Here is a 25,471-nt window from a genome sequence, read left to right as displayed (position 1 = left end):
CCCGCAAAGATGGTCAGGGGTGAGAGACAGCAGTGAGCACTCTACAAAAATACAGCAGCCACATCAAAGAGTTTCAAGCAGCTCTCTGTGTCCTCCTGTCCAAGCAGATCGTTTCCCTGGCAGGAAAATCTAGCAGGAATTGTGCTTTCATGTTCCAAGATATTGTTCAGTTGGGATGTTTTCCTTCCCCCCTTCTTCTGCAAAGCAGAGGGCAGTTCCCAAGAGGGTGAGCACATCTGAGGGTGTCCCACACTCTGCAGTTAAACAGTGACATATTGGGACAGGGCTGGGGGAAATGTCTAAGAGGCTGACAGAAACAGAAGCTATTGTTGTTGCAAAAGTTCAAGTTTCCAGCTTCCTCTTCCTCCACCTGTCAGGATGGAGTGCTGGGCATGCTCCCGGCACTGAGCACAAACTCAAACATGCCCTCTGGGCTCAGCAGTGTCACCGAGTCAGTCACCCAGAACCCCAGTGACGGGGTGAATAGAAGGCACATCTGTCCGGGGGCAGTGGGGGGAGAAGGCTCATTGCTGCCGATGTGGGCTCTTTATCTCTTCTGCGGGGATCAAAGTGCTAACGCCTTGGGAGCTGCTGTCTTGAGGTAAAATAGGGCATATGCACAAAGCAGTAGGTGCTGCTCTGCCCAGATTCCTGCAGCAAATTCCAGAGCAGACAGTGATGTTCATAGAATCAGGGAATCACAGAGTGGTTTCGGTTGGAAAACCTTAAAGCTCACCCAGTTCCAACCCTCTGCCATGGACAGCGACACCTTCCACTAGACCAGGTTGCTTCAAGCCCCATCCAGCTTGTCCTTGAACACTTACAGGGATGAGGCAGACACGGCTTCCCTGGGCCAGGGCCTTACCACCCTCATAGGGAAAAAATTCTCCCTAGTACTCAATCTAACCCTGCCGTCTGTCAGCTTTCTGCCCTAAAACCATTACCAAAAAAAAAAAAGTTTTATTGAAATCCCTTAAATATGAGTACTTCCCCAGTCAGAAACAGCACCAGCTCTGGCTTGTGGTTCTTCTCCTGACTGGGTCTTGAATCACAGAATCCCAGAAGAGTTTATGTTGGAAGAGACATTTAAAGGTCGTCTAGTCCAACTCCTGGCAGGGGAGGGACATCTTGGTGGCACCACTGCAGTCAAAGGACAGTTTGTCATTTAAAAGCACTGGGAATGGCGCTAATAGAGCTGTATCCATGTGAGAAACTCCTTAGGAGGGGAGTGTCTTGGATCTTACTTGGTTAAAATGTGGATAAACATCCTAAACATTGATCAGAGGATTTTATTTAATTAAAATAAAATACTCCTGCTGGTAAATACATTTGGCTGTCTGGGATCTGAGCAGTGGTCTTGGCTTTATCGATTGTCATATCATTAAATCAGGCGGAGAAAAAATAAATGGTGGGCCTGAAGACCCTGAACATAAAGTTCAGTTGTCTGAAAATCTGTTAAGTTGCTGAGCATCTTGCAATGATTTAGCAAAAAAAAAAAAAAAAAAAAGCAATCCAGCTCCTAAATGAAATGTCAATGCATATTATGGTAGATGATATGATACAAGTAATTCCCTCACTGGGCTCAGTGATGTGGCATTCCAGATGCTTATGATGATCTAGATTCCTGAACGAGAAACTACTTGACTGATCCTAATACCTTTGCTCCAAGCCTGTAAACTAATCCCACAGGAGAGACTCCAGCATCCTTCCTGTTGGATGCACAACGATTAAACAGGTTTGACTGCCGGACTAGGATCTTTTTCATTATTGTTTTTTAAAGAATGAAGATAATTCATTATTCAGTATATCTTTCCAGTGTGTCTGTAGAGAAAAAAGCCTTTCAGTACTCATAGGTATTTTTCAGTGGCTCCAAAGTGCTTTGAGACTTCTAAAATCACAGGATGATCAAATAGCTTTGGTTGGAAGGGACCTTAAGGATCATCTAGTCCCAACCCCTTTGCCATGGACAAGGACACCTCCCACTAGACCAGGTTGCTCAAAGCCCTGTTTGACCTGGCCGTGGGCACTTCCAGGGATGGGGCAGCCACAGCTTTCCTGGGCTACCTATGCCAGGCCCTCACCAACTTCACGGGGAAGAACTTCTTCCCAATATCTAATGTAAATCTCTCATCTTTTAATTTAAAACATCATCTTTTTATTTTAAATAAGGGCTGATCTCCTGTCCTTTATCTCAAAGGGAGATACTGAAGAGTTACACTGCAGGTCCCATTTATGAGAAAACAAATGTAACAGGAGAAGGGGTTGACTTCACACTGACATAATGCAGGGTTAGATTGTATATTGGGAAGAAATATCCATTCACATGGCTACCCCATCCCTGGAAGTGTTCAAGAACAGGTTGGTTGGGGCTTGGACCAAACTGGACTAGGGGAAGATGTCCCTGGCTGTGACAGTGGGGTTGGAACTGGATGATCTTCAAGGTCATTTCTAGTCCAGACCCTCTCATGAAATGTTAAAACTCATGACAGGTGAAATTAAGACTGACTCTTTGCAGAAGAGCAACCCAGTGGCTGGCAGAAAGTGACCAGGACAGTCTCTCTGCCCCTTTAATGTAGAATAATGCAAATTCCATAGTCAAGTGCAAATGGGCCCGATACTTTGCAAAATTGCATCAATTAAACTCTACTCAGGATGTTAATCAGTGGTTGGTGTTGGGCTTCAAGGCTTTTATTGCCAGGCAAAAGTTCCCAGCCTGAAGGGGTTGTGTGCCTCAATCCTGGCATAGCTGATGCCTTCTTACCTGCAGTTTTGGTGTTGGGGTTACCTTGCCCCTTATGGGTTCTTTTTTCAGGATCCCTCTCCCTTGTCATCACGATGCCTTTATTTCCTATATTTTCTGTGGCTATTAGGCTGTCACAGTGGCATGCTGTAGAAAGAGGGTGATATGAATGTTACTGCTTTCAAATGACTTTCAAATGGCCAAGTAAATACAATGAAATTCAGAAATAACTCGGACATGTTGGTCCACACCACTTTAAGAGACAAGTGGAAGGGGATGGGGCATCACAATGTCTGGGAAAGGATTTTTGGAAGCAGTTAGGGTGAGTCAGGGGGAGACAGTAAGATCTGCCATTGCAGCATCCTGACCAGCATCCTGAGCCCTGGTGCTTGTGGGAATGGCTCCTTAGGGTCTGGGAGAGCTGGATGTGGAGTTTGTTCCTGCAGTGGCAGCGAGCAAGCAGTTTTCCAACTGAGGGAGCAACTCCCTGTGCCTGCACAGAGGACACAGCACACATGGTGGCACAGATGGAGCTGTGGTGTGGATTTCTGCTGCAGGCAGTGTCCTTCCAGCTGGAGCAGGTGATGGTGTGACCAGCAGTGGCCACAGGTCTGAGTTAGGCTACCTTATCTCTGTTGTGGGTGCAAACACCTCTGTAAGCGGAGCTGCAAAGGGAGCTGATCTGTGCAGATAGCAATCTGCTATCCCCTGTGTGTCTGGGCCTCACCAGGACAGAAAGCTTTGTGGCTGCACAGGGATATTTCTCCTTTCAGCATTCTGAGTGCTCTTCAGGCAGCAGAACTGGCAGCACACTCTTGACATTCACTTGCAGGGATGTGGTGCTGGCAGAAGGAGAAAGCATAAAGATATTTCACAAATTCATCATAGAAAGTGTTGTCCAGCCCTGGCACAGGCTGCCCAGGGCAGTGGTGGAATCCCCATCCCTGGAGGGATTTAATAGATGTGTGGATGCAGCACTTGGGGACGTGGGTTAGTGGTGAGCTTGACAGTATTGGAAATGGTTGGACTCAATGGTCTCAGAGGGACTTTTCCAACCTAAATGACTCCATAATTCTATGCCTTACCCTGTGGGGGGCCAAGGCTGCTCTTGTGCAACTCTCCAGATGAGTTTACTGGGCTACTGGATAATGCAGGAGCTGCAGCTTGACCAGTGTTAGCCATAATGTAGGGCTCTGTAGCTCCAAACCCCCATAAGGCTGTAGGTGAACCATCCCTGCTCTCCATCACACTGCTGGGTGGTTCTTCAGGTATTAAACCACATAGAAAAAGGAAATAAAAATTGTATCTGAGTGGATTCTGTGAAAATTTGTTCTTCAAGTATCAGACTTCTTCGGATCAAGGTCCTGTTGTTGACCTGACAGATAGTTCATTACCATTGAACTTTAACTTGTAACCCTGGTAAAGAGAGCATAAAGCTTCTGTTGGTGTTATGATCATTTACAGTGGTCACAGCCTCCTGAATCACAGTTGGGAGCTACAAATTAAGACTGCCAGTTATGATTCTAGTATTTCAGCTATTAGGTTTCTGTCCAAGTGCATAATGAACAGTTCAGAGCATCCAGAACCACAGCACTAGTGCTGGCCACTCATTCTGTCAAAAAAGGGTGGTCAAATTGTCCACCCAAACCCGTTATGTGTATCATAACACTACTCAAGTCAGAAGAGTTCACCAACATGCTTCTGTGTAGAGCTTGGCTGAAGCCATCTGCTGTTGGCTCTCAATCCCTAGTCTCTGTCAAATAAGTTCAACTGGAGAGGAATGCAGGCTTTTTATTCAGATGATGTTTATCTGGCTGGTTTGTCTAGTCAGTGGGGTGAACTGCGTTCAGCTGTGTTCAAGATACCGGCCAAAGTTCACGCATTGCTGTTTGGAAATAACTTTAGGATTATCATACCATATATCATATCACTGAAGGGTTTGGTTGGGAGGAAGCTTCAAGAGTATCTAGTTCCAACTCTTCTGTCACGGGCAGGGACATCTTCCACTATACCAGGGTGCCAGAAGCCCTGTCCAGCCTGGTATTGGACACTCCCAGGGATAAGACAGCCACAGCTTCTTTGGGCAACCTGTGCCAGAGCCTCATCACCCTCACATCCAAAAATTTCTTCCTGATATCCCATCTAACCCTGCCCTCTGTCAATGGGAAGCCATTCCCTCTTGTCCTGTCACTTCAGGCCTTTGTCCAAAGTCCTCTCCAGGTCTTTTGGAGCCCCTTTAGGCACTGGCAGAGGGTCTAAGTTCCCCCTGGAGCCTTCTCTTATTCAGGTTGAACACACCAGGTGTCCCAGTATATAAGTGTATTTGTTCCTTGGGTAAGTTCCTAGTGGAGCTACTGTGAAAGTTTCCAGTGAGGTGGAGGAATGTTGGCAGGACACCCTGGGTATATCTGTGAGTGTTCCCTGGACCAGCATTCCTGCTTTCCTGGGGTTTTTTTCCCAACTGTAAGAAGAGAAATATGGTTCATTTGCCTCCTTTTCACTCATTCTGTCCCAGCACTCTTAACCAGTGAGAACACTGCCACTAAAGCAGGCCAAGAGTGAGGAATTTGGAATGACTGAGTGTCGGATGTGTACCTCTCTGTGTCCTTAAAGAAGTGATATGACTTGTTCAGTGCATGCAAGCAGTCACACCCAACCACTTCCTTAGGCAGAATTTTAAGACTTCAAGTGGTGCTTGCACAGGTGGAACATGGCTGCTGTGTTCACTTGTGTCTCTCCCAGCAGGGAGTTTAATGACAGCTCTTCCCTGTTATACCTCTGTGGAGGATGCACTGTGCAGGACAGCCTCACCAGAAAGGAAGATGGAAAAGCCTTAATTTGTGAAAAGGGAGAAGGATAAACCAAGGGGAGAGAACTGCTGACTCCTGTATTGTCCATTCTGCTTTCTAAAGCCTGACCCATGGCTTCCCTGTCTTGGTACAGGCAGCACATTACTCCTGCAAGAAAAATGGGTTCGTAATCATGGATTTGGTTGTGTAAAGGGATCTTTTACACAGGCAGAAAGTGGCAGGACATGGGCTTCAAACTCACAGAGGGGAGAACCAGATTAGATACGGTGAAGAAGTTCTTCCTTGAGAGGGTGGTGAAGCCCTGGCACAGGTTGCCCAGAGGAGCTGTGGCAGGCCCCTCCCTGGAAATGTCCAAGGCCAGGCTGGACAGGTCTTGGAGCAACCTGGTATAGTAGAAGGTGTCCATGCCTATGGACACCTTCTAAGAAGTGATGGAACAAGATGGTCTTCAAGGTCCCTTCTAGCACAAACCCTTCTGTGATTCTATGACTTGAACATGCAGGGTTTAGAGTTTATCTCATTTAACTTGAGCACTGTAAAATTTGTGCCTCGATTCTAAACTTCCTTTCTTCCTTGTGGTGTGCAGAGAGAACTATCATTTCATACTGTCTGGGCTCAGCACATGTTTTAGGTTGAGCTAAAGTACCTGCTGCAAAAACCTGTCACTTGCCATTATCTTGCAAAAGCTAAGAAAATTTTGGAGACATGAGGATAGTTTGGTTCCTAGTATTTTTGGGTGTTGTCCTATTTGTTCTTATGCTGTACAAGAAAACTGTGAAGTATCTGCAGGTGGCATGGGCTTCAGAGGTTCACTGAGCTGCTTCTGAAGCCTAATGGGTGCTTTGCAGCCAAAGGATTCAAATGTCATTGGAATTTGGGTTTGTCAGGTACTGATTGGTCCTTCAGAAATTAGACTGAACAGAATAAATAAATAAACAAGCAATACAGAAAGCAAGATGTTGGCATTGCACCCTTTGAAAGGAGTGAGATTGCCATCACCTGTATGTTTGTTTAAGTTGGGTCACCTTTGAGAACTGTATTGAATCAACTTCGTATCGGGTCTTCTGGGCTGTGCTGGAGCAGGTGCCTGCACAGTAAAACATTCCACTTTCCCTCATTAGCTCCAGGATGCTTGAGGTGCTCTCTTTATATCTATTTCCTGACCATATCTCTCCTCTTTCCAGGTTGTTGGAAGAAGGTGCAGATGTGAACGCAAGGCACAAGCTTGGCTGGACGGCTCTCATGGTGGCAGCCATCAGCAGGAACTCCAGGTATGTGCATCTCACATCATAGTGACTCACTTCAACCTTTTCCTAAAGTCATACTAAGCTCTGTAGAGGATTTCCATAAAGCTTGGGATGTGTTGTGAAGCTTAACCCAAGGGAGCTTGTCACTCTCCTTATGCCCAGTATGTGGTGTGACAAATCAGGGCAGGCTGCTCCTCAGTCCCACAGATGTGACAGCTGAATTGATGGTGCCATCCACAGCAGCTCTCAGGTTTTGGCCATGGATGAGCCCATACCTGTGGGATGTCACTGTGGTGGGTACGCCACCAGCCAAAGTCGCTCCTGTAAGAGCTGTCCCATCCCTTTTCAGTGGTGAGGCTGTCACTGGGGCTGAATGCTGTGCCCTTGCTCCACAGTTCCCATGATGATCACTCTGGCTTCTTGTAACCTTTTAAAGACACTCCTAAATATATTCAGTCTACAACTAAATTCAATTAGCTTTTTTTATTTAAGGGAAAAAAAGGAGAAAAAGAAATCCAATTTCGAAAAATGTGGGACAGACGGGAGAATGAGCTTTGATGTTACAACCTCTCAGGGATGCTTTACTTAGTCACAAGTTCATAAGCAAAAAAGCTTAATTACTTGGGAAAACACAGGATTAAAGCAGTGCACAAAGGCTGAATATCCGCTCTCGGGTGACACTATCCCAATCCATGTGCTGAGTTCGTGTGTGGTGCAAACTTTGATGTGTGCTATGACAAGCTGAAAGTCGTGACCTCCTCAGGGAGCTCCTTAAAACAGGCCCAGAGGTGGGGGCTTGTGAATGTTTGTTTAACTTTGATGTCCGAGCAGCAACAGGCTCTGTTATTTGCCTGTCCATGAAGGGATGGACTTGGGAGCCTCCCACCTTTCCCAGTGGACAATGGTCAGCAGCAGAGTGTGACGACTGTTGACCATTCCGAGTGACTGGTGAAGCAGAACGGGACTTCCCGAGTTGCAAAGTCTAAGGGGAGACAGGGAGAAAGGCTGTTCATGGAACAATAATTACCTAAAATCAGGCCTAAAATCAAGTCAAAATGCTAATGAAAACATCTTGACAGTAAAAAGTGTGTGGACTCCAGACTAGTCCCTTCTGAAAGGGCACAGTCATCACCATGTCTGTCTTTGTTGTGTACCTGGCCAAAAGAAAAAGGGTTTGGCTGTGTTGGGCAAATTCTTTTTATTTTTCCCACATTTTAGATGAATACTGATTTAAAGTGAAAATTAAGAAGACCTTGAATACCTGAAGCTCAGTATAACTTTTTTCCAGGTAGCAGAAGAGTAATTAGATACTGTTGGAGTTGGTGAACTTAAAGGTCTTTTCCCACCTTTGTGATTCTGATTCTATCCTTTCTGGAGGCAAGCCAGACTTATTCCCTATGTAACAGCTCTGTCATTGTGCCAGACAAGGTTTTGGCCCTTGGTCCTGTTTCTAGACTTGTAATGTCCACAGTGCAGAGTGGGAAATGCATTGAGCTGGAACATGACCCACAGAGAGCTTGAAATTACTTACAGAGTTTTCTAATGGACCTAGTCCACAGGGTGGACTGTGTAACTGAAACTAGATGTTGTGGCTGGGGTGTAATGGGGAAGGGAGGAGTCAGAGGCACAAGGATGCAGGATGGTTTTGTTTGTAGAGTGTGGTCCCGCTGTAAAAGATTATGCTCCAAATCTGCTTTCTCCAGCCACAGCAACTGATCTTAGAATCAGAATCACAGGTTGGAAGGGACCTTGAAGATCATCCACTTCCACCCTTCTGTTGTGAGCAGGAGCACCTTCCACTAGACCATGTTGCTCCAAGCCCAGTCCAGCCTGGTCTTGAATGCTTTCAGGGATGGGGCTACCACAGCTTCTCTGGTCAACCTGTGCCTGAGCCTCACCACTCTCTCAAGGTAGAATTGCTTCCCTGTATCTAACGCCGTCCTCTGGCAGTGTGAAGCCATCTCCCTTGTCTAATTGCCTGTGCAATGCACCTGATGTGATGGATTTGAAGTTGTTATGACTTTTGGTCCTTCGCCTCTCAGGCCAGCAGTCTCTGGGAATGTGAGCTGGGCTGTCCCTGGCTCAGAGATGGCTGAGGTGCAGCCAGCTGAACAGGACCTACAGATACTATTTGACTGCAAAAAGATCAAGGTCATTCCAATGTGTAACTTACTGGTTCTTTCACCACTTCCTTTTTTATGGCTGCTGATACCTCCACAGGTTCCTCAGCATGGTTTTGAAGGGCTGGGATGCTGGGAACTGAGATGATTGTTTTCATCTAACAAAAAGGAAACCTTTATCCTCAACACCTTTCTAAAGGTGTTTTTCAGAGAAGACCGATGTTTTCAGTCTCCACTGTGCACTGGAGGTTTCAGTGACCTGTCCTTTAGCTTTGTCATGTTTCCCAATTTCCACAGCCCTCACTCTTCCAATTAGACAGCCCCAGTCCATCTGTTTAATTTAATTCCAGAGGCACTGCTTTAATGATTTCTGTCAGTTGCCATCAGCTACAAGATGAAATCCAGTGTGCTGGAAGGCAAGTTTGGGGTCCGTCTTTTCTTTTTACAGCAAAACAATTATCATCTTCTTCTTTTTAGAGATGTCTTGTATCCAAAATGTGGGGAAGCATTAAGAAGCATTCTGCTATATTCCCATGGAGAGGTCTCCAGGAGGAGACTGGTGTCTGCCTGGGTGGGGAGATAAAATAGTGGATCTAGTGGAGACAATTATTTAGGGTTGCTTTTTAACATGAGACAGAGTCAAATCCAAATTCTTTGGCTCCATGATGATACATGTTGTAACTGGGTCGTGGGCTAAAGATACATCCAGCTGTGACCATGTTTACAGCAGCAAAAGAAGGTTTTATGCTGTAATTCCCATTGCTGCAGGAATTACCATAGCACTGTCATATTTTTAGTATTTAAGTTTTAATTAAATGCATACTCAGAGCTCTGTGGTGTTTGTGTATTTGTTAATATAAGCAATAAAGCTATCATAAATGAAACCCCAAAGGAGGTAGGACTTTAGCTGTATGTCTGTATTCTGTAGACTAGTGACCTTTTCTATATCTGGTTATCAGCTATTCCGGTTTTTATCATTTCCACAAAAATAAAGTGACAGTGAAATATCAAGTCATCTTAGCATCCTCTGAGGCAGAGAACTACTTGTGTGGTAGGGGAAACTAAGGCACAGAGCAGCATGGAAAGTCTGAGTCCCAGTGGGATAAGTTTGAGTAGTTCTAAAAAACACTGAAACCTGCTTCTGCTACCATTCAACAGTATTGGCACAACCCCTGGGCAGCAATTCTGAAGAAGGGGGCTGAAGCATGAGCATACCTCTGATAAAGAGTGGCTGAAGGAGCTGGGGGCCTCAGCCTGGAGAAAGAGAGGCTCAGGAGTGACCTTCTCGCTCTGTAAAACTCCCTGACAGGTGGGTGGAGTCAGATGGAGGTCACTCTCTTCTTCCATGTAACAAGGGACAGAGAAAGAAGGAAACAGCCTCAAAATGTGCCATGGGAGCTTGAGGTTGACTATTAGGGGAAATTCAAAGCTTGAAAATATTGTCAAGCCCTGGAAGAGACTGCCCACTGCAGTGGTGGGGTCACCATCCCTGGAGGGATTTAAAAGTCATATGGAAGTGGTACTTGGGGACAAAGTTTAGTGGTGGCCTTGGTAGTGCTGGAGGAAGTTGGACTCAATGATCTCAAAGGGGTTTTCCAACCTAAATAGTTCTGTGGTTCTGTGATTTTAGTGCTTCCAAAGTTTCCTGCATGGCTCAGGTAGTGGGGAGGAGCACCTCAGTGCACTCACAGGGATTTCCTTCTCAGAATCCAGTTCAAGTGCAGTTCAAGCCTGTGCAAGGCTCCATAAAAGCTTTCACAGTAGCAGCAGCAGCAATGCCCAGGTTTTAATTGAACAGAAGTGCTCCAGCCCTCAGAGCATCATTTTGTCCCCCTTTGGACTCACTACAGCAGTTTCACATCCTTCTGATTTTGAGTGGCCCAGAGATGAAGGCAGCACTGCATGTGGGGTCTCACCTGAGAGGAGCAGAGGGTCAGAATTATCCCCTCCTTTGCTGTCCATGCTGTGGGATCTGCCCAGGGCATGGGTTTCTGACAGCACGTCAGGACATGTTGATCTTTGTCTTCCTGTTTCATTGAGGGCTTTAGCCTTCAAATTCCTCTTGACTCCTCCCCGCATCATCTACTCATCTTAATTTTCTTTTAGCAAGTTTTACTTCCTCCACATCCTTTCTTCTTCTGCCTTCCTCTTCAGGTCTGGATCTCTTTGCATTTCTTCACCTTTGCTTCTCAACACCTTTCTTCTGGGAATGACCAATGTCAAGTGACTCCTTCCTGAGCTTTGGCTCTCCTTTTCCTTCTCTGCCTTTCTGTGCAGATCAAAGGAGCTGTGGGTCAAAGGTTTTCCCATGGAACCAGAACCAGCAGACTGTGGCCCAGTGTGACCTCGTCCCGTTCCTTACCTTCCTGCAACCCTCCTTAGAGAGAGGGGTCAGGAAGTTCCTTGCCTCAGTGTACATTGCTGGGAGCTGTGCCCCATCCACATGTGCATTGAAGATGCTGTGTGGCTGTTTTATATTGGTAATGACAATTCCTTATGCATTGTGATATTCTAGTGGGTTTGTTCTGCGATTGGTGAAGGGTGACTGACTTGGAGCTGTTCTCTGTCTACAGGCAGTGACATGATGAACCAGTGCAGTCTTGTTATCTATATTAGGTACATCTGTTCCATGGGGGTTTTTTCACTCCTTTCACTTTAGGCAGGTCATTCAGACCTGTCTGCACTGGAGCTAGAGAAATATCCGAGTACCTTTGGAAGAAGATAGGGCCCCACAATGTGTCACCTGTCAGAGAGCTGAGGAGTTGGGTATGGGTTTCAGCTGTGATGACAAAACATTTGGAGGGCCTGATATCCTAGAAACTGGGACATTGACTTTCAACCACTTGCTTTTTGGGTGTTTCTGATGAACAGTGACCACTTGGCTGTTCCTGCAGCTGTTACTCACACGTCTGCCTTGGCAGTGCCCCCATCTCAGACCCTGGGCATGAGCATCCCTGTTTTCCGGGATGAACACTATCTGATATCTTGCAATTCAAGCACAATGTGATGCTGTCAGTTTAGCAGGTTCCTGCACCTCTCCAAGCCACAAAAATGGCTTCTCTTCACATTTTCTTACTGCTCCAGTCAGGGAGCAGGGCTTCTGTGCCTTCACCATGCCTCTGAAAGATGATTCACCCATGTCACACTCTTAAAGAAAACTGAAGAATATAACAATTACCACCCTTCAAGATTTTTTTTCCCTTTTTTTGGATCCCATAGTCCCTTTTTATCCCTTTATGAGGAATCAGTCATTTTCATCTGGGTTAATAATAGCACACCACAGCGCAAGGTATTGCTGCAGCTGCCTGGCTTTTTGTGCCATAGGTAGATGTAAACTGGTCCTGGCAAGGCACACATTCACATTTAGCTTTATCTGAGCAACAGTTCCTCCCAGCCCTCCTGCTGTGCTGAGTGTTACACAGTTAAGATATAACCAGGCAAGGGTCTTCTTTGTGTCCAGGCAGGACATGTGGCTCCTGCCAGAGCTCAGGGCAGCCGCATATCAAAACCCGGCCAGGCACTTGCATTGTGCAGATAACACGTGGTCATGGGGATCACCAGGCTTCTTGGTTCACCAACCCCAGCTGCCGGCGATGGTCCAGGCATAACATCTCTCTTGACGCAGCCCCAGGCACCTCCCACCATCTCGCCATTGATTTCTCCACCCCCTGTATTGTATATATGTATTTATTTATTGAACAATATGTTAGTCCAGCCATTACAAGCAGAAAGCACTTTCCCCAATCGATTGAACTGCCCAGCCAGCTCTAGCTCAGCATTGCCCTCTGAGTCATCACCAGGGTCAATTTAGATTTATATTCATGCTGATGAATAGGCTCTGCCTCTAATCCAATCAAAACTTGATCAGCAAATTAAAACTCAGCTTGTTGAGGCTGTTGAGCATAGGTGAGTTATGAAGGGAAGCTGAAACAGCCAAGCTGGACAGTAGCATCCCACTCCTGCTAGGATCTGGTGTAGGGTGTTGTTCTGCCCCAGTGCCTCATAGCAAGAGGAAGAACACAAAAAGTGTATGGGCCAGAGAATCCCTCATTTTAAACTCACTCATTGTGGGTGGCTTGGGTTTGGAAGGGCCTTAAAGCTCATCTCATTCCAATTTCCCTGCCTTGGCAGGGACACCTTCTACTAGACCTGGTTGCTTCAAGGTCCATCCAGCCAGGCCTTGAACACTTCTAGGGATGGGGCAGTCACAGCTTTTGTAGGCAGCCTGTGTCAGGGCCTTGCTACCCTTGCAGGGAAGAATTTCTTCATAGGAATGGAAGAATATCCCATCTAACCCTGCCCTCTGTTACTTTGAAGTCATTCCCTCTTGTCCTGTCACTCCAGGCCCTTGTCCAAAGTCTCTCTTCAGCTCCCTTGGAGCCTCTTTCATCACCTGATTTTGCAAGTCCCTTCCTTTTTTCCAGGAACATGCACATGCTTTGCATCACTGAGTACAGTTCCTTTGTGTTTTCATGGCACTGTTACCTTTCCTACAGGGTAGTTTGCTTGAATGTCCCATTATGTGTGAATTGGATAGGTGCAATTGATAGCTGTGATTCCAGGAGTCTAGCTGATGGACAAGTGTCCTGGAGGCATTGGCACATCCCAAAAGCAGGAGATGTGATTGAAAGATGATTGGAAAAGAAGGCTGGATGTGTGATGTGTTGTTATTAGACTAGTGTCAGTATTTTAGCATAGCAGATTTTGCCAGGAAGTGATGATACCAGTGTTTATTATTAAACTTGAGCCTCCCAGCAATCATAAGAGCTATGGGAATGCTTCTTACAACAGGGAATATGGTGCAGAGGGTAATTCACAGGAGAGCTGAGCAGTTCTGCCACCATCACCTACTACACCACTCTCAGACCACTTTACATCTAGCAGTTGTGGTCCTCTGCTCAACTTTTCACAGATGGTCACTTCCCAGAGAAGAATGCTGAACATGTAGGCAGTGGATAGAAAGGACAGGGCTTCCTCAGAATCCGAGAGCACATGGAGGTAGTATCTGATGGAGTGCCTGGGAAGAACACTTATTTCAGTGTAGTCACTGAGGGCATGAAGGCAGATGGATGGAGTTATCAAGAAAATAACAAATCCTGTTTTACCATATGACTCGCTCAGTACCTGTAGCTCACCCATGGGTTACAATGTTGTGGATTAAGATCCCACACTGAGACTTGGGATCATTTCCCTAAAAATGAGCCAGATACAGTGACCTGAAGGTATATCATAGCCTGTGAGCTAAAATTGAAGTAGAATGGCCTCTTTGGTGGTAGTAGCCATGAGAATGGGGTCCAAGAAGGGTGGTTTGACCATATCAGAACCTTGATCACTTGAGTGATCCGTGAAGTTTAGCTGCCTGGTGGGGATGCTGGAAACCTGATTGCAAGAATCACAATAAGTCAGCTACTAGGGCAAGATCATCAAAGGCATAATTGAAGCACATAATTTCTTGCCTGAAGGAGTCACCAGTCCTGTCACTGCCAGGGCAGTGGCTGCCCAGGGCAGTGGTGAAGTCCCCATCCCTGGACAGATTTAAAAGCCATGATTCCATGGTTCTGTGATGTTTTCTGTTCAGTAGGTAGATGTCCATCTCTAGTAGCATGGAAATTGTCAATACAGGTCCCATAAAATAACAGGACATAACCTGCCCTGCCATCTTCCATCCTGCACCTCCTGCTTTCATGGGGACCTCCTCTTCAAGGTCTTTGATGCAGTTCACTTGATGACTGGGTTGACCACAGTAGCACCAAGTACTGGAGATGCAGGATGTTTCTAGAGGAATCCAGCACTGGATTTCCAGAAGAACTTCATACAGATCAGTGACCTGTGCTTGTCCTTTTCCAACTAGAAAGACTGGATGTGGTGTATCTCCCTCTGTTCCAGTCTTTGACAGATGACACAGTGCCAGACAGAGGCTAAGGGTAGGTCTGTCCTACCTAATGACCAGAGGTGGGAGACCCTGGGTGGGTGGCCTGTGGCTACATCTATTCTGGATGTCCAAGGCCACACACTTGGCCTCACAGGGCTTTTCTTGCAGCCAGACCACTTCCTTGCTTTGAATTTTGCTGCATAGAGGGCAGTGGTAAAGGCCCAGGGTCTGAAACAGAGGTGAGAGTGGAGCTAGGCATGCTGAGCAGCCCTTCCTAGAGCTGCTGTAGGGATTTCAGGATACATTTTGTGCCCTGTGCCCCTTATCAATGGTCCTAAGGTAGTCCAGAAGGATCTATAGGCTTGTTGTGTCACTCCTACATGGGATGTCCTCACTGATACAGCCTTAAGGAGCAGTCTGGCAAGATAGTGTAGACATGGAGCAGATATTTGGATCAGTGTCTTTTCCCTGGCATCACATTGTCTCTTCCAGATCATAGTGTGGCCTGGGGGCAGGGCAGGGGATGCACTGTCATAAAGGCCTGAGGATGACAGAGTGAAGTTGTCTCCTTGGAACTGTACTGAAGATTGTGGGTCACACACTGACCCTTCAAACAAAATCCAAACTACTTAGTGAACTGAGAGAAAACTCAGGCTCATTGAAGAGATTTGTGTGGTAGAGAGGACATCTGTGATGAGAGGCTGCTCTGGGCTTTATGGCTTCCACTGCTGATGTCTGAAAGTAGGTAAGGTGATTCACCGCCAAGAAAGATGTCAACCTGTTGGAGCAAGTACACAGGAGGCCATGGAGGTGCTCCAGGGGCTGGAGAGAGGCTGAGAGAGGTGGGGCTGTTCAGAAGAGAAGGCTCCAGGGAGAACTCAGACCCCCTGCCAGTGTCTAAAGAGACTCCAAGAGACCTGGAGAGGGACTTTGGACAGGGGCCTGGAGTGACAGGACGACGGGGAGTAGCTTCCCATTGACAGAGAGCAGGGTTAGATGGGATATTGGGAAGAAATTAATCCTTGTGAGTATGGTAAGGCCCCAGCACAGGTTGTCCAGAGAAGCTAAGACTGCCCCACTCCTGGAAGTGTTCCAGGCTTAATTGGATGGAGCTTGGAGCAACCAGGTCTAGTGAAAGGTGTCTCTGCCCATGGGAAAGGGTTGAAATTAGATGAGCTTTAAGGTCCCTATCTAACCCAAAGCATTCCATCCTTAGTGCCTGTTCTAAGCCATCAGGTATCTAACATGATCAAGGCTGTGCAACTCGATCCATTCAAGAACCTGTGCATTGCAGCATGCTTCTGATGACTGAAAAGGGGAAAGGTCATAATTGGAAATTACTGTTTGAAGAACCTCTCAACCTAAATATTATAGAACAGACGATGTTGTCAAAATATGGATATAAATGGATTACAGATGTAAATGAGCTCTGTATGCTCACAAGGGTTGCCTGAAAGGAGAGTGGAGCCAGGTTGGGGTCAGTCTCTTCTCCCAGTGACAGGACAAGAGGAAACAGCCTCAAGTTGCACCAAGGGAAGTTTAGGTTGGATTTTGGAAAAATTTCTTCCCCAAAAGGGTTGTCCAGCTCTGGTACAGTCTGTCCTGGGGCGTGGTGGAGTTCCCATTCCTGAAGGGTTTAAAAACATTTGGATGTTTGACATGGGGATGTAGTTTAGGGGGGAATGATGCCTAAGATTTTTAGCTTTTTATCTATTTTATACATTTGTAGCTTTGTAGATTGCTAAAGCATAGCTGTAGCGTCTACTATTTTTCCTATCTTTCCTCCCTACATTTAGGAGCACTAAGCTAATCTTATAAACACATTCCTAAGTACCGTTTAGTCTTATTCCAAGAGGAGAACCAGCTACAAGGACATTCTCTTTTCCAGTAAGAATCTGGACCAGACATAACAGAAGTGGGGCAGAAGAAACCTCTGGACTGCTTCCAGTGGAGCAAGACACCAGGAATTATTGCCTAACCAACTAACCTTTTAATTGGACAGTATATGATAAGCACACTAATCAACTAACCTTATAAAAACTGTAGAATTACTATACCACATGCAGTTTTCACCACATTGTGTACCTGAAAGCTTTGCTTTTATATTCACTTTAACATTGTTGGAAAGATCTGTTATATTTTCCAGGTATCAGTGAGCTTGACAGTGTTGGGGAAACAGTTGGACTCAATGGTCTTAGAGGGCTTTTCCAACTTAAACAATTCCATGATTCTGTATCCTGCCCCCAGTCCTGGTGCTGTGCTCACTAGAGGTGACTTTATACATGGTGAGGGATGCACCAGTGCTAGTAAAGAGCTGGCCTCTACTATACCATGCTCTAATAATAAGATAACCACCTTTGATTCTGATAATGCATTTATTGGGTAAATGGGAGAGGAGCTTAAGTTAAATTCCAGATGTGACTTGACAAGCCACAGCCTGCAGGTACATGTCAGGCTGTGGCGCACATTGCTCTCAGCCTGTGAGCCGTGTCACTGGCGATGAATGCTAACAAATGAGTTACTGTCTAGTTGTCATGGGAAGCCTGCATGCTGGAAAAAAAAATTAAGAATTACCTGGCTTCAAGCTGCTTTCTGAGGGAGTGAGAAATTTAATTCTGGCCTGATGACTGTTTGGATTCAAAAGCAGAGAGTGAGAACTTCCACACCAAAATGGCCTGGGCAGTGCGTCCTGTGTCCCACTGCAGCATGTTCATAATGTGTAACATTTGCTGGCAGCTCAAAATCCAGTCCTGGACTGATCCCCAGTGCCATTGGCAGCAGGGCAAGGGAGAAGCTTCTGACCCTCTGCTCCATTCCAATGAAGCCCCACCTGCAGAGCTGCATCTGGCTCTGGGGTCCAACCTCAGAAGTATGGGAAGTTGCTGGAGTGACAAGGTGAAGTGGAGTGAAACTGTTTGGATACACCAAGGAAATGCTTCAAGGTCTGGAGCACCTCTGCTCTGGAGGCAGACTGGGAGAGCTGGGATTGTTCAGCCTGGAGAAGGGAAGGCTTTAGGGACACCTTAGGGCCTCTTCCAGTGTCTAAAAGGGCTGTAAAGTTCAAGTCATAGAATCACAGGATTGTTTGGGCTGAATGGGTCTTAAAGCTCATGTCATTCCACCCTCTGCCATGGGCAGAGACACCTGCCACTAGATCAGTTTGCTCCAAGCCTCAGTCTGGCCTGGAACACTCTCAGCGATGGAACAACCGTGACATCTCTGGGCAACTTGTGCCAGAGCATCACCATCCTCACAGACAAGAATTTCTTCCTGATATCCAGTCTGTGCTCTGTCAGTGGGAAGCCAATCCTGTTGTGCTGTCACTCCAGGCCCCTGTCCAAAGTCTCTAGGACTTTTGGAGCCACTTTAGGTCCTAAGGGGCTCTAAGGTCTCCCCGAAGCCTTCTCTTCTCCAGGCTGAACATCCCCAACCATCTCAGCCTGTCTTCTAAAGCAGAGGTGCTCCAGCGCTCTGATTATCTTCAGAGCCTCCTCTGAACTGCTTGCTGTGGAAGTTTGTACTTCTTGTAGTAGGATGGCACCTTTAGTATCAGGGGTGCAGGTGCTATACTATTGCCTCCCAAAACCAATGTAGTTTTGCTTCCCTTAATCTGCAGACTGTTACAATAATCTTCCTTTTTGCAGGGATGGAGGTGGCATTGGAGCCAAGGTCTGTGTCTAGGAATATGCCTTGTGCCAGAAGCATGTTCTGTGCATGTCTCCTCAGAAGGATTGCATATCTCTATAGTGTCACCCCTTCCTCCAGTGCCTCCCCCATCTCATTCATTTTACTATATGCTGGTGGAGCTCTATGTGATAAAATGTTCAGTTACAGTTATGGGTTAACTTCCCAGGAATATTAACATTCCCAGGAATATTTGAAGAGGGCTTTCTTGAGCACTTCTCAGTGTCTGAAGGACTTCAATTCCTCACCTACTACTTCTGCCTTACTTTCCTTCTGTTTTGTGACAGTGTGGTAAAGGCTCTGCTCACAGCTAATGCAGATCCAAACCTTGGGGATGATTTCAGCAGTGTGTATGAAATTGCCAAAGAAAAAGGCCTCCATTCCTTGGAAGGTAAGATGGTTTGTGTGCAGCTGCCGACATTTGCTTTTCAGGTCCGAAAATTTTGTTTCCTGATCTGACCTCATGGGGTTTTTTTAAAGCTTGTTTCATCTTCTTCCATTTAAATGCAAAGTAATTGATAGTACTTGGGTGAATATGTGTCTGAAGAGGAAAAAAACATTATGTAGATATTATATAGAAGCAATCCTTCAATTTACCAGAGATAAACTGGTTTTATAAAGCCGGAGCTAAATACAAAGTCATAGATATGAACGCCATTCCATTGACTTACATGCAGCTACATTGTGGGGAAGGGGAAGGGGTTCAGGGCAGTGTATTCCACCAGCAGCTTTAATCCAGATCTTATCAGGAGCTGTGAAATGAAGACAAACTTGGCCAATTGAAATAAAGCTGAATGATGCAAGTGGTTGCAGTGCTTACAGTTGGGTTTGGGCAAGCATCAGTATCAGCTCTCAGCCATAAATGACTTTCCTTGAAAACCAAGGTCATTTTCTGCAGTCATGTCATCTCATTATAGATATTCTTGGCAGATCTCCATTTCCATGCTTACCCCTTCATTATCCTCATCACTGGGATGTTGGATGCAGACTCAGAATCATAGAATCATGAGCTGGTTTGGGTGGGAAGGGACCTTTAAAACCCATCCAGTCCAATCCCCTACAATGGCATGGATACCTTCCACTAGGCGAGGTTTTTCAGACACCTGTTTTGTTTATTCAGACCTATTTAAATTTCCCAGATGGTTTCCACTTTTTATGACAATAAATGGTGGTAAAATTTTCTTGGTTTTATGATTATCAGGATATGTTTGGATTCTACATGCCCAGCTATTCTTTGGAGCAGCCAGCTGCATGTTCAGAGATTCTTCTGTTCCTCATGCTGGCAGGAATGATAGTAGGACTCAACCCCCGAAAATGTCCCTGTCTTTCCTTCCCCATTCCTGAAGCCTTTTCTCTATCCAAGCACTGTGCTGGCCTGACAACCTCACCTCTGAGCTGGCAGACCATGGGATGTTTCCCAGAAATCCCCCTTGCCCTGCCAAAGCTCAGCCAGCCACTGGGACTTGGATTCTCAGGTACAGCTGCTGCCACAGTGGCTGCTTTTGTGTTCTCTGACTTGTTTGAAAGTTAAACCTTGTTCCAGCTGCTCTGGGTAGAAAATGGGAGGAAGTCACACACTTTGTCCAGACCATCAGTCTGCACAGCATGGTTTGCAGAGCCTGAGTCATAGAGTCATAGAATAGAATCATGGAATTATTTTGGTTGGAAAAGCCCTTCCAGACCATAGAGTCAAACCATTTTCCCAGCACTGCTGAGGCCACCACTAAATCATGTCTCCAAATGCCACATCCACATGACTTTTAAAGCCCAGGGATGGGCAGATGGTGCCAGGGCTTAACAATCCTTCCCATGAAGAAATTCTTCCCAATATCCGTCTTGAACCTCCGCTGGCACAGCTTGAGGACATTTCCTCTTGTCCTGTCCCTTGTTCCTTGAGAGAAGAGCCTGACCCCCACCTGGCTCTACTCCTGTCAGGGAGTTGAGGAGAGAGAGAAAGTCCCCCCTGAGCCTCCTTTTCTCCAGGCTGAGCCTCCTCAGCTCCCTCAGCCACTCCTCACCAAATTCCCACAGCTCTATTGCCCTTCTCTGGACATGCTCCAGTGCCTCCATGTCGTTGGAGTGAGGGACCCAGAGCTGACCCCAGATGTGGCCTCAGCACAGGGTCACTTCCCTCATCATGCAGCCACACCATGGGTGCTGCTGGAGCACAGTGACATTATCCATGGGCCTGTCTGTGCTTTTGACTCAGTGCTAACAGGAGAAAAACTCTGTGGAAGCCTAATGAAGGTGTAATATTTGAACCTTTCATAAAGCACAGGTTGAGTTAAGAAGATGGAACAGTGAGACGACAGCTTTGACAGGGCATTATTCTGTATTTTTAAAAGCTCCCTGCTCTCATCCCTCACTGTGACCCACCCGTGCAGCAGACCTACTTCTTGATGGGAGAGAGAGTATGCATAGATCATATCCCTATAGCAGGGAATGTAAAATGTATGAAACTACATTAAAAAATGAGCAATAGAATGCCAATACATAATGCATGTACATAGACTTTATTTAAGATAAAGTGTATCAACCAAGAAAGTTAATTGTTTTTGTCTGCATTCATCCCTCTCTAATGTTATATATTTTGGGGTGAAGAAAAGATAAGGCCACTCTATGAGAAGTTGCATTAATTCTTTGCTTGACATGTTTTATTAAAAAGAATAAATTCAGTTGCGTTTTTAAAAAGAGAGAGAGAAACTGCCTTTGTTTTTTCTTTTTTTTTTAGACATTTACATATTTCGTGTATAAATATTTTTTCATAAAAACATCCAAATCGAGAGGGTGTGCTCCACAACCACTGCACAAAATATATTACAGACATTTATATGGATGGCAGGAAGGGAGACAGAGAGCTGAAAATTTCCAGGCACCCAGTGATGGATGGTGGATGAGGCTTCCCCTGACGCTTTATTGAGTTTCCGATGATTATCTTTCTCAGAGACATTTTTTACAGATGACGGCCGAGCTGTCACAACGGACCATGGGGGAAAAAAACCAACAATAATAACACTTTAATCTCTTTACTGCGCTGCTCCCTAGTATCTCAGATTCATCTTCCCTGACGCACGCAGTTCATTATCCTGCTCCTCCCTGGGTAGGAAATGACGACAAATAAATATACATACTCACCCTGTGTGCTTGGAGAAAGGACCCAGGGAAGGAAGGGAGCCAGGGCATTAATTGATCTTCCTGGAGGGACTGTGGTTCATTAGTGGAGATGCTGGGCTCGGACAGCATCAGGTATTCATCACAGTGTTTCTCTCTTCTGAACTTTTTGAATCTCCTAGAAATCTTTTGATGGCTCTTAGGAGGGACCATGAAGTCCCTGCAGCCCATCCGCTTTCCAGCTCTGCTTGCTTTGCCATAGCACAATACAAGGTGCTCAGAGCACTTGGAAGCTCTCCCTGCCACTGGATCTGGGTCTAATGAGTTTTAGGGACACACCCTTTCACGAAGGAGCTGGACACACCTCCAGGAGCAGAATTTGGCCCACCAGGTGGATGGTGTTCATTTGAATGGAGACAGCATACACCAATTCCACCATCACTCATGCTCCATGGTGGGACAGGCTATTTGTGGGGCTTCCTCTGGGCAACCTGTGCCAGCCATTGTCTCACCACCCTCACAGGGAAGAATTTCTTCCCAGTACTCAATCTTACCCTGCCCACTGTCAGTTTGAAGACATTCCTACTTGTCCTGTCATTATCTGCCCCTGTAAAAAGTCACTCTCTCTTTTTTTTTTTTTTTTTTTTTTCTGATGACTAAAGCAAAGAGTTTAAAATCCAGGTTTTCTAAAGCCTGATCCTTAGACCAGCTACAGGACAGCGGGGGTGCTGCAGACCCTTCCTTCAGAGCCATGCCCTGCTGAGACACATGAACTTATGTGCTGGAGACCCCAAAATCAGGAATTTTCTTGAAGATCAAGCCATAGTGGGGCAGCATTCATTCGTGTCACAGCTTCCCTTCTGTTTGCTAAAATCGTTATTTAGATTAGATATTGGGAAGACATTATGCCCTGTGAGGGTGCCAAGGCCCTGGCACAGGTTGCCCAGAGAAGCTGTGGCTGCCCCATCCCTGGAAGTGTTCAAGACCAGACTGCACAGGGCTTGGAGCAACCTGGTCTAGTGGAAGGTGTCCCTGCCTATGGCAGTGGGGTAGAACCAGATGAGCTTTAAGGTCCCTTCCAAGTCAAGCCATCCTGTTAGCCTACAATAAATGGTTGGAAAAAGGCTGAGGTCTTCGCTCAGGTGTTCTCCACCCACCTCTTCCCATGCTTGGGCACTGTCTAGGCAGTCACTGGGATACATGGGAACTATGTTGTCCTTATCTCTACTGCTGCTCAGTGGAGTGGGGGCAATGGCCACCAGAAATCCCCTCTGGGGTCCTGGTGGTCGCAGAAAAGGTCACAAAGCCCTTAAGAAGCTTCTTGCCTGGTGAGGGGTGGTGGGTCCTGCTGCTGCACATGCAGATGAGCAGTTCTGTAGTTATCTCAGTGAGCTGAGCTTTCACTCTTTGTCCCCTGCAGTCCTTGTCACCCGGGAGGATGACTTCAACAACCGTCTCAACATCCGAGCCAACTTCAAGGGCTGCACAGCTCTACACTACGCAGTTCTGGCTGATGACTACCTGACAGTCAAACTGCTGCTGGATGCAGGTGAGTTTTGTAGTTCCACCCAGCTCATGGGTCAGGAGCACTTCTGACTTAGCCCATCCTACAAACCTGTCAGGTTCAGACAGAGGCCACACTCTGTCACTGTCACAATTTAATGTGATTTGCTGTTTGCTTTCTTCCCTTTACTTCTTCGTTTCTGTGTTCCCATTCATTCCCAGTGTTTTTTTTCCTATGTGCTTTCAGTGGTTCTTCTCACCTTAGTCATTAAGTTTTCCCTTTCCTCCTGCAGTTCAACAGCCAGGGAATCATAGAATCTTGGAATGGTTTGGGTTGGAAGGAACCTCAAAGATCATCCAGTTCTAACCCTCTGCCATGGGCCACCTTTCACTAGACCTGGTTGTGCCAAGCTGCATCCAACCTGGTCTTGAACACTTCCAGGGCTGGGGCAACCACAGCTTCTCTGGGCAACCTGTGCCAGGGCCTTGCCAGCCCCACAGGGAACAATTCCTTCTCAATATCCCACCTAACCCTGCCCTCTGTCAATGGGAAGCCACTCCCCCTTGTCCTGTCACTCCAGGCTCTTGGAGCACTCTCCAGCTCCCTTGGAGCCTCTTTAGGCAGTGGTAGGTGCTCTGAGGTCTCCCTGGAGCCTCCCCTTTTCCAGGCTGAACATCCCCCACTCTCTCAGCCTCTCTCCAGAGCAGAGGGACTTCAGCCCTTGGAGAGCTTCTGTGACCTCCTCTGACCTCACTCCAGCAACTCCACACCCTGGGAGCTCCATAGCTGGACTGGGTGCCCCACATGCCCCCACTGGTCTCTGCTTAGTATTTTTTCATTTCCCAACTGCAGTATTTACTCAGGCCTTCTGTCATATCCCTGATGTCCCTTTGTGGAATGGAAGGGTCCCTGCTATACCAGGAACAGATCTGCTCTATGGACAAGGCACAGGCTAGATGATGATAGATGCTGGTACCCAGAGGAAATGGTGGACACTCGAGTACTGTTGGCACTGGGACAATGCAGCTCTTGTGAGAGTTAGTCAGAATTAGCTTATGCAGTTACTGGTCCTCCTGGTTAAATCACAGGGCCCTTCTCCTCATGGAGCCTGCTTCACTGTCATCTCATGTGTACTCACCTGGGCAACCTGTTCAGTGCTCAACTGCCTTCATGGGGAAAAAGCTTATCAGCACTAGTGGAGTAGAATGAGAAGATGCTTTTAACCAGCAGAATAAGAATGTGGTGCCAACAGTTTCTATATGTACCCTCCTGCTGTTCGCTCTGGGATGATATTTGTGACTCTTGTGCTGTTCTCCAGAGCTGGCATCTGCTTAGTGTGTACCTGCACATGCACAGTGCATCAGACCACCAAGCTGGTCCATAATTCTGCCTTCCTCCAGATGTGATGTCCTCTGTCCCCAGCATTCCTTCTCCTCCAGAAATTTCAACAGCTCTCCTCCTGCAATGTCCCCAAGGTCACCTGAACATGGTGGCTGGGAAGTCTTCAGATAAAAATACTGCCCCCCACCAAGTGGGGTCCATTTTTCTGACATAGAAGCCCCCCTCCGTGTTCACAGCATGTGTGGGCATTGCATGAACAGAGAACCTGGTATAGTCCCAGGGCATATGGCTTACTGCATGTCTGTTGCCTGGCCCAAGCAGCACCTGCTCAGCAGTCACTTGGCCACGGGCACTGATGGTCAGAAGGTTTCCAGCAAGACTTCTGGGATCCCACAGTTGTGGGCAGAGATGCCCACAGGAGGAGCAGAGTGGAGCAGGCTTTACCTGCTTGAGCAGCGGGTTGCACAGACAAGGGCATTGCAGGAGAGTGCAAGGGCCTCTGGAGTGTTACAGAGGGTGGCAGTGGGGTGGAAGGACTGGAAAAATCCTTGTCTCAGCAGTATTTGGAACAGATCTGTGCAGATAGTCTGTACTGGAGGCTGGAGAGTGACATATGTCATGGTGTGAATCATAGAATCACAGAATGGTTTGGACTGACCACTCCCAGCTCTCCCAGCCTGTCTCTGGAGCAGAGGGGCTCAGCCCTCAAAGCACCTCTGTGATCTTCTCTGGACTCCAGCATTTTTAGATTCTTCTGTTGTTGTACCCCAGAGCTGGAGGCAGCACTGCAGGTGAGGTCTCACTTTCTCACCTGGGGAGAGGGGTAGAATCACCTGGAATAGCATTTTCTACAAAGTACCTGGTTCTCAGTTCTGCCTTGGAAAGCCTCCTTGCATGACACATATTATCAGTTGATTGAAAGTACCAGGGCAGCTCCTTGGTTACCCTAAGTACAGATAAAAGATAGGTGCAAATAAATGAAGTTGGCACTAAAGAATTTTTCTGTCCTGAATAAATCATTGTAAAGGAGTAAGTCCACCTT

The 25,471-nt window shown here is 46.6% G+C and overlaps 1 protein-coding gene across 7 annotated transcripts in view; it reads left to right on the top strand.

Moving 5' to 3' along the window:
- The window catches only part of CLPB (ClpB family mitochondrial disaggregase), a 71,315-nt gene that overhangs the window by 8,503 nt on the left and 37,341 nt on the right, over nucleotides 1–25,471 (top strand). For all 7 annotated transcript variants that reach the window (XM_085584782.1, XM_085584732.1, XM_085584545.1 and 4 more), the window contains exons 3-5: nucleotides 6,735–6,821; nucleotides 18,761–18,864; nucleotides 23,005–23,133. In XM_085584782.1, the coding sequence (XP_085440908.1) occupies nucleotides 6,735–6,821; nucleotides 18,761–18,864; nucleotides 23,005–23,133 (320 nt within the window). The remainder of the gene's footprint in view (nucleotides 1–6,734; nucleotides 6,822–18,760; nucleotides 18,865–23,004; nucleotides 23,134–25,471) is intronic.

This window comes from Lonchura striata, chromosome 1 (genome assembly GCF_050655825.1).
Source record: "Lonchura striata isolate lonStrDom1 chromosome 1, ASM5065582v1, whole genome shotgun sequence".
Classification (NCBI taxonomy): Eukaryota; Metazoa; Chordata; class Aves; order Passeriformes; family Estrildidae; genus Lonchura; species Lonchura striata.
This window is presented reverse-complemented; position numbering and strand designations above follow the sequence as displayed.